Genomic DNA, 9,730 nt, shown 5'->3' on the forward strand with positions numbered 1-9,730 from the left:
GGCATTTGCCAAGGACCTGGAAACCTGGGCATCAATAAGAGTAAAGTTAGGCAACATGTGGAGAGGATTGTAAAGGTAAGCTAAGATTCTGTTTAATGCCAAAGAGATTTAAAAACCAAGCACCAAAGGCTGCAAAGAGCATAATATTCAATATACTGCTGAAAGAGGATAATGGAAATGAAAGCTCCAGGGTAGGAATGCAGTGAAAACGTGAGGGATGGCAAAGCATACATTTAGGATACGGGAGGAAGATGGGTAATCCTGTGAGAAATAACACAAGTAGAGGCAAAGATGGACCAAGGGTGATTTTTTTTGTGTTGGATGTAAATTTGCATTCTTAAAACGTGGTCCTTGGGCCTTTTATATCCAGAATCAGTTTTGGTGTTTGTTAAAAATACAGATTTCTCGGATGCACCCCAGACTTACTGAATTATTCCTTGGTGTGAAGCCTAGGAATCTGCATTTATTGCACTTATTGTTTGCCAGGGTGGTTCTGACACATTCAAAAGTCTGAAAATCCCTCCCAGTGGAACATAGATAAGTGTACCTCTCACTGAGCTCAGCTAGGCAGTGACGTCTTATGATGATGTTCCACTGAGGTTTTGATGTACACTTGGGGTTCTTTATGGGAGGGACCAGAGGACTCTCCAGGTTTGGTGAAGCCCGAAGCTTGAACAATTTGTGGGGCTGTTTTAAGGAAAAAACTTAAAAAATTACAAATACAAACTCAAGTTAAAAAACCATGACTATGTACTTAGAATGAGGAAATTAAATTATTAATTTTTAAAAGCTGACCTACCATAAAATCCAGAAAAAATAATATTAATAATTAACTATCTGACTTACTTTTCCTACAGTTTTTGGTGGCATATCCTTTGATTGCCTCTTCATATGACAGCTCTTTGGTGCTACCACTTTCTCTGTAGACAATAGAAAGATAATTGTCTCCTATGCCGATTTCAATAAAACTTTTTTTAAAAATTATTGATAGTTGTGAAGCATAAAGCATGCAATTTTATGTACAGAATTCAGACACACGGTGCACACAACCTGAAAACACAAGAATTCTGATTAATTCTCTTTTCCATGATTTCCATAGGAAAAGAAAAACTGTGGGGAACATTTATTTTCTGTGCTGCATTGAGTATATTCTTGACAGGAGAGAATTTCTGTTTTAACTGGGTGTCAATGAGAATTGAATTCTACACTTGAAATTTCACGTAACTGATGATTAGAAAAAAAATTTCCACCTAGCTTCTGGCTCCTCTAGTACCCACATATTTCTGGTGCTGGCCATCATAGGACGTGTTTACATGGCAGTGTGTCCTTTGGTCGTGTACCTTCATGACAGCATGCTTGGTGAGTTGGCGCCAAGGATGGAAGGAGAATTCCTGGAAGACATTCTTATATGAGGGGAGCTAGCATAATGTACCTCTACAGGGAAGTGTCTGCAAACCATGTAAATACATACCACTGCACCCAAGCTATGTGAAACCCCAATTCAACTTCCTCTTATTCGGACCTTCAAAATGCATGTAAATCCTCCAAAACCACGCAACATAAGGGGAAGGTGAAAAAGGGTCTTTTTCCTCTTACTTTAGTTGAGTTTTACAAAAATATATGATGGCTGTTAATACACTACTAGGGCCCCTTCCGGGGCCATGGAAGGGACTTGGATGAGGGAGGACCTGAAACTTCAACTTTATTCCCTATACAGCAGATTTCTCCCAGGAAGGACCAAAAAGAAACACAGATTGGAGTCTGTCTTTCCTCTTAAGTTTTTATTATTTCAACATGTTTCTGTTTTTGACTAGAAAAATTAATGTACTCAGCTTATCTAAGTTTTCTTTTTCCAAGCAGGATTATTTATAACAGATGTATCCGTTACCATATTGTTTGGCTGGCAACACTTTGTATTATTTTTTCTTTTTTTCAAAAAATAATTTTATTGGAGTATAGTTGACTTACAATGTTGTGTTAATTTCAGGTGTACAGCAAAGTGAATTAGTTATACATATACATATATCCACTCTTTCTTAGATTCTTTTCCCATATAAGTTATTACAGACTACTGAGTAATAGATTACTTTGCTTTACAGTAGTTCCTTATTAGTTATCTATTTTATATATAGTAGTGTGTATATATCAATCCCAATCTCCCAATTTATCCCTTTCCCCCCCGCCCACGGTAACCATAAATTTGTTTTCTACGTCTGTGACTCTATTTCTGTTTTGTAAATAAGTTCATTTGCACCATTTTTTTTTTAGATTCCACATATAAGTGATGTCAACACTTTGTATTCTAATCATTTGTACAAAATGGTCTCCTTCCTCCCTCCCTCCCTCCCTCCTTCTGTCTTTCCTTCCTTCCTGGAATTGCAAACTGGAATGTTTTGTTTTATGTGACTCCTTAAAGTAGGCAGGAAGTATGATGCCGGTGCAAGAGGCCTCATGACATATAGAATCAGGCACTACACCATGTATCAGAGGATCTGGGTTCTGATCCCTGCTCAGCTTCTAATTCACTGTGTGGCTTGAAAGGTCACTCCTTCCCCTTACTGTCTTTGAGCTCCTCAGCTGGTCAGTTAACATGGGGGGGGAAAGTCAGTTGTTTCTAAGAGTCCGAAGGTTCTGTAGGAGTGCTTTAAGAGTGGCCAAGCCCTCACTCTTGCTTTAAGCAAAGGAGCTCTGCTGGTCTGCTTTATACTCTAGAATTTATTTCAAGATTTTTGCCTTGAAATGGTTGTATTGTAAAAAAAAAAAAAAAAAAAAAAAAGGTATAACTGATTCATTTTTCTGTCCAACAGAAACTAACACAACATTGTAAATCAACTATACTTCAATAAAAGTCAATTTAAAAAAAAGAAGCAGCAGCAGCCAGGGAGGTATCTGGCTTAATAACAACAACAGCAAAAAAGGCATTTTAAAATAAGCTGTCCCAAATGCCTGGAATGACCTGGGGAGCTTTCCAATTCCATTGTAGAGCTCAGAATTTGATTTTGTATCTGTTAAAAGTTTGTTCTGGGTTCTGCTGCATAGTCAGGGTTGAGACATTATTCTAGATCGGTGGTATGCAACCTTGTCTACACTTTAGGATTATCTGGGGAACTTTTAAAAAAATTCCTTGTGATTATTATTTAATTAACCTGAGTGTAGATGGTTTAAAAGCTCCACAGGTTCCTCTGATGTACATCAGGATCACAAAATCCAAGTGGAGATAATCATTGCATCTGTCAAGTTCTAATAATCTGTGTATGAAAAAAAAATCACACGTATGATGTCCATATCCACAGCCTGATAAATATTTATTGACCATGTCATTTCCATTTTGTAGCTAAATTATGTAATGCCCCCATAGGTTGGGATAAATGTCAGAGAAAAGGCACCTGGTGTGCTGGCAATATCGCTAGCTTGTGTACACTCATTTGTCAAGAATTTCTCACTTGGACTTCCCTGGTGGTGCAGTGGTTAAGAATCCTCCTGCCAATGAAGGGGACACGGGTTCGAGCCCTGGTCCGGGAAGATGCCACATGCTGTGGAACAACTAAGCCCATGCGCCACAACTACTGAGCCCACGTGCCTAGAGCCCGTGCTCTGCAGTAAGAGAAGCCACTGCAATGAGAAGCCTGTGCACGGCAACAAAGAGTGGCCCCCCCCCTTGCCGCAACTAGCGAAAGCCCGCGCGCAGCAACAAAGACCCAACACAGCCAAAAGATAAATAAAGAAATAAATTAAAAAAAAAAAAAAAAAAAGAATTTCTCACTGTTCTTCACACCTGCAAGGGTCAAAGACTACAATTCTTGTCCTTGCCCTGCCACAAACCCTGGAGCCGAGCACAAGTGTGTCAGCTTCTCTAGTCTTAAGTCAGCTGACTCATAGAATTAATTGATTAGAATCAAAGGACCTTGCAAATAGGATTCTAAGAGTTTGTGACTATTTCCTTAATTTACAGAATATGATTTAATGGAACAGAAAGGCCTAATTTCCTTCAGACTTGTAAGACATTTATTTTCCCTTCTTATTGATCTTAGTGTGTGAAAAGGTCAGTGAGAGATGACATTGCTGTGTTCCCATGTTGCTACAACACAGCCCTGATCTGCAGAATTGTAAGGGGCTGAGTAATACAACTGAGATCCCTTCATAGTGTGAAGCTCAGTGCTTGGTTGGGAAGCCAGGGCTTTGGGAGACTGAAGTGGAAATTTGCAAGGATACAAACAAGACGTTCCCACTGATGTTTGGCTTGGCCTTTTGTACACACCCAGATGGCAGCAGATTTCATAGTGGATGGGAAATCATTCATTCATTCATCATTTATGCATTCATTTTTTTCACGTATTCATTCCACTCACATATGTTTGAACATATACTCATATTAGGGCCTGATTTTGGTGCTAGGGGAGTGTTCACAATGACATAGATGTATGTAGATCTTCACTGAGCATTTGAGTTGACCTTAAGTAAGAATTTACTTGGTTTTTCACATGCAATTCCACTGATGCCTAAAGACCATGAGTTCTCTGAGGTATTTTTAGATTTTATATGTGCATTTTAGTGATTATCTAAAAACCGTACAATAAGTATATTCTGAACCATCTGGAAGATGACCTCATAACCAAGGATATGATTTTAGGGCCTACATTTTGTTTGTCACCGTGGTCACTTTGGCATCATATATCACTAATGTAAGTGCTATTGACTAAGATGAAATTAAGCAGAGACAGGCCTTATTCCTAGAGAATGCAGTCTGCCTACGTGAGGGCCAAATGAAGTAAATATCCCCAAATAAAGCTTGTGCAGTCATTTGAATGGAGAAAAGCAGTAGAGGCCATGTTGTCACATGGTTCATGGCAGAGTAGGGATGCTGTGCTCAGAAGATGCGATGCTAAAGCCCTTGGTACCACATTATGCTGTTTAGTTTTGCAAGTCATCATTCTTCTCAGTAGTCAGTTATTTCCCATTTTGAATGATATGCGTTGGCAGCTTTGTTTGTATTTAATTTTAAAATTTGTTTTGGTTGGAGAATTTTATAGAAGTGATAAGCTTACTTAGATTTGTGTTGGTACCTAATTAGCAGTGCTAGTATAAAGATAACTTGTGTCAACAGCGGGGGTTTGGGAAAGCTTCCTTACTTTAAAGGGGATTCGAATATTCCTTCATATTGGCAGATATTTTTTTCTAATTTATCTCACTCTGCTATTATCACTGTTTAACTAGTTTGTTCTCCCCATTAGCCTGCAAGCTCCTGGAAGGCATGTTCACACCTTACTTGACTTTGATTCTCTTTTATGTTTATTAAATAAATGTGTTGATAGCAATTAGAATTGTCTAACTCATAAGGACTACTTGAAAAGGGTAATGAGATCTCTGTCAAGGGAAGCATTTAAGCACAGGCTATCACCTTTTGAAGATCCCTGAGTCAAGTGAGGCTTAATCTATGTGCCCATCCGCACCCCTTTGAACTCTGGAATGGAGGGAAGATAAAATTTGTTACTTTTGCCACTAACTTTTTTGGCAATACAGAATGATTGCATTTGAGATAACTTTACCTCCCCCAAATCAGTTGCCTAAGTAGTAGTAGTATACCACCATGAAGAACTTGCTGGGGTTAATTTATTTTCTCAGGTGAATTCTAAATTTTACCCTGAGGACTTTGAGTGTCTCCCTCACAAAGATGTTGGAATTCTAAGAATCATTTGGAAAATGGCTTCCTATGGGTCCCTCTCCTCCTGTGATATATATGGGGCTGTCTCAGTACATATCATGAGAGATGTCTGCATGAAACGGGAGAGCTCATGCAAGCATCCAGAGGAACCACTTTTGTCCAGGGGTAACAGATTTTTTTAGAGTTGTCAGGAGGGTGGAAACATATAGACAGCAGTCAGCCATATCTCTTCATCGGTTGATTTTTTAACATTCTTTTTTTTCCTCTCTCTGAGCAGTTTTTTTTTTGTTTGTTTGTTTTTTGTGGTACGCGGGCCTCTCACTGTTGTGGCCTCTCCCGTGGCGGAGCACAGGCTCCGGACGCGCAGGCTCAGCAGCCATGGCTCACGGGCCCAGCCGCTCCGCGGCATGTGGGATCTTTCCGGACCGGGGCACGAACCCGTGTCCCCTGCATCGGCAGGCGGACTCTCAACCACTGCGCCGCCAGGGAAGCCCTCTCTGAGCAGTTTAATGTGAGTGCTTCTCTCATTTATTTCAGATGCCTCAGGAACAGTACACCCATCACCGGAGCACCATGCCCAGCTCCGAGGGGCCACAGGTATACAAAGTGGGGATTTATGGCTGGCGGAAAAGATGCCTGTATTTCTTTGTACTACTCCTGATGATTTTAATACTGGTGAACTTGGCCATGACCATCTGGATTCTCAAAGTCATGAACTTCACAATTGTAAGTAAAACCACATGGTTTTCTTTAGCTTTCCTTGGGGGAAGGGAAAGCATGGGGCAAGAAAAAGAAATGTGGAAAGTGATGGCATAGGATTCAGATAACCTGCAAGCTGGTATCTTGGTGAAATTGCTGTTCAGGTTACATGTGGGGATTGACTTCTTTTAGATCTCAGTTTTTCAGAGGCTGGTAATCCACTTTTGAGGCATTTTCCTTCCTTTATGATCCATCATGTATGCTTTCCTTCTATTTTGATAACCGTGTTTCTGTAATCTGTAGCTTACGAGTACTTTGAGTAAATAATCCAAGGAGAAAGATGGCATAGAGTCCAAAGTAGTAAGTTTTTCCAAATTTTAGTAGTGATTAAGAAAGTTTTTGTGAGGTAGGGGTTGAAACATCAGAGTAAAATTAGTCTTCGGGGATTATCTAAGAATTTTCCCTGTCTGTTTACACCTGGTAGCTCATTACTATGGTTAATGGAGCATTTCCTCAATTTTCAGGATGGCAGTTCTCTTTCCCACTGCTTGGGTAGAATGGAAACGAGAGTGTAGCCATGTTACATTTTTTTAAAAGAATTTGTGTTTATGCTTCTTTGAAGAATTTCTTACACTTAGGACCACTCTACAGATTGGACATTTACTTGTTGAAGTTCAAATGAAAAGAAAATCCTGGCAAAATGATTTCTGGAGTTATTCTGAGGTTTTTCCCTAGAGCTTTTCTGGAGATTATAACAGTACAAATATTACAATTTCTCTTATTAGTGATGGCATAGTGGGCAGTAATCTGCTGCCCTGAAAACACTTGCCTTTCCTCTTGTGATAGCAGAAGTAAGTAATTACACTGGCAATAAAAAGAACTCCTGTTTGATAAGGAAACGTGACCATAACACAATTAAGAGTAAGGTTTTCATGTAAAAATTCAAAATAGAATAGAAAATCCAAATATATGCCTTTCCTGAATTATAAAGTTTATTTTTATCCTTAACACCCTGTGCATAGATAGACTTTCTTGCCTTTACTCAGGCCATTTCTTCTTCTTGGGCTGCTTTTCTCCATCTTTTGTGCCTGGTACAACCTCTCCTTCATGCTTCTGTAGCCCCATTTATGTATTTATTATTATACTGATCACTCCAGGTAATACTTTTTATGTGTGTTTCCCAGGCAGAGTGAACTTTGAGAATAGCAAGGGCTGCATCTCTTTTCCGTGGGCCTCCATTCATCACTCATGGGAGGGGCTATAGGTACTTGACTCCTGAGGATTCTGTAAACCATGGTTAGAAACAGTGCATCAGAATGGCTCATTTTTTTAATTGAAGTATGGTTGATTTACAATGTTGTATAAATTTCTTAAGTAGAGCAAAGAGATTCAGTTATACATATATATATGTTCTTTTTTATATTCTTTTCCATTGTGGTTTATCACAGGATATGAATGTAGTTCCCTGTGCTATACAGTAGGACCTTGTTTTGTATCCATTCTATATACATTCTGTATATACTAGTTTGCATCTGCTAACTTCAAACTCCCAATCCATCCGTCCCCGACTCCCTTCCCCTTGACAACCACAAGTCTGTTCACTATGTCTGTGAGTCTTTTTCTGTTTCATAGATAGGTTCATTTCCATCATATTTTAAATTCCACATATAAGTGATAATATATGGTATTTGTCTTTCTCTTTCTGACTTCACTTAGTATTATAATCTCTAGGTCCATCCATGTTGCTGCAAATGACATTCTTTCATTCTTTTTTAAGGTTTGGTAGTATTCCATTGTATATATGTACATCTTATTTATCCATTCATCTGTCAGTGGACATTTAGGTTGTTTCCATGTCTTAGCTATTTTACATAGTGCTGCTATGAACATAGGGGCACACGTTTCTTTTTGAATTATAGTTTTGTCTGGATATATGCCCAGGAGTGGGATTGCTGGATCATATGGTGACCCTATTTTTAATTTTTTGCTGGACCTCCATACTGTTCTCCATAGTGTCTGTACCAACTTACATTCCCACCAACAGTGTAGGAGGGTTTCCTTTTCCTCACACCCTCTCCAGCATTTATTATTTTTAGGCTTTTTAATGATGGAGAATGGCTCACTTTTTAATAATTGCAGTAAACGCTAGGAAACTAAGCTTCTGTATTGCAATATTAAGTTTGGAAGATGATACAGGTCCATTTCCATGGGATTTTAGGGGTCTAAGATAATATGTTCTAGACTATTGGAGCACATTAGCTTCTACTTCTGAATCAGAGTAGGTAAACACTTGTTGAACTTGGGCTTACTTTATAGACAAGCAAACTTCAGAGAAGTATCTTAAGCAGCAGAGAGAGAAAGATGTGATCAGATTTGTAGTCTAGATACTTGTTCAGTTGAGGATGCAATATAATGGAGAAAGTTTCTCAGAGTTTGGGCCTCTGAAAGGTGTCCTGAGTCTGTTTGGTCTTAAATCCAAGGGACCATAGTTGTCTTTTGTCGATATGCATGTTCTGTGATGTTTTTATTTTGTATTTCAAAAGATTTAAAGTAGAAAACCTTCTGTGTTGTAATATAAAATAGGAGAAGACTGAAGTTAGGGCAGTAGAATGGAGAGTAAAGATTCAAGAAACATTTAAAAGATGGAAGCAACACACCTCATCTACTGCTTGGATATAAGAGTTGAGGGATTGGAAGACACACTGGAATACTCCCGGGTTCTGGCTGGTGAGATGGTTGGATGGTAGGACCGAAATAAAACAGGATAGAATTCATTACCTTCCCACTGGAACTTAGCTGGGACTCGTGAATCCGCCTAATTCCCTGTTTGGGGCTCTTTTTGTTATTTTTAGCTAGTTTTGGGTAAAGTTAATTTATAGAACCCGAAAGATTTGAGGGTGGATGTGGTGGAGAATATGAACTCAAACCCTGATAACCGTCATATTATACAAATATGGCTTCTCGAGTGTGCTTTATCTGGCAGGCTTAATAGTGAGAGGTCTATGTAAATGTATATAGAGTGACAGTTCACTCTGAATGTATGCGAGCTTGGGGAGCAATATGATATTAAGGTAATAATCTATATGAAATAGGCCATTTCCTATAGTTAACTAAATTGATTGCCAAAGTTGAGAGTTCTTAAAGCTTTATGAAACCAACTACTTACTAAAGTGAGAATAATGCCATGGTTAGCCTAATTGGTGCTTTATAGCAGTAATGCTTTTAAGCGAATAGAGCTGAAGTGTCAGAAAATTGGTCTTTCCCTGCACGTTAAAAGCATATTCTCGGGGCTTCCCTGGTGGCGCAGTGGTTGAGAGTCCGCCTGCCGATTCAGGGGACACGGGTTCGTGCCCCGGTCCGGGGGGATCC

General features: G+C 39.2%; 1 protein-coding gene across 1 annotated transcript in view; it reads left to right on the forward strand.

Moving 5' to 3' along the window:
• SGCD (sarcoglycan delta) overlaps positions 1–9,730 on the forward strand; it is a 422,824-nt gene that overhangs the window by 16,386 nt on the left and 396,708 nt on the right. Inside the window, exon 2 of the mRNA XM_028493399.2 lies at positions 6,200–6,388. Coding sequence (XP_028349200.1) covers positions 6,200–6,388 — 189 coding nt within the window. The remainder of the gene's footprint in view (positions 1–6,199; positions 6,389–9,730) is intronic.

The sequence above is a fragment of the Physeter macrocephalus genome, chromosome 8 (genome assembly GCF_002837175.3).
Source record: "Physeter macrocephalus isolate SW-GA chromosome 8, ASM283717v5, whole genome shotgun sequence".
In the NCBI taxonomy this organism is placed as follows: Eukaryota; Metazoa; Chordata; class Mammalia; order Artiodactyla; family Physeteridae; genus Physeter; species Physeter macrocephalus.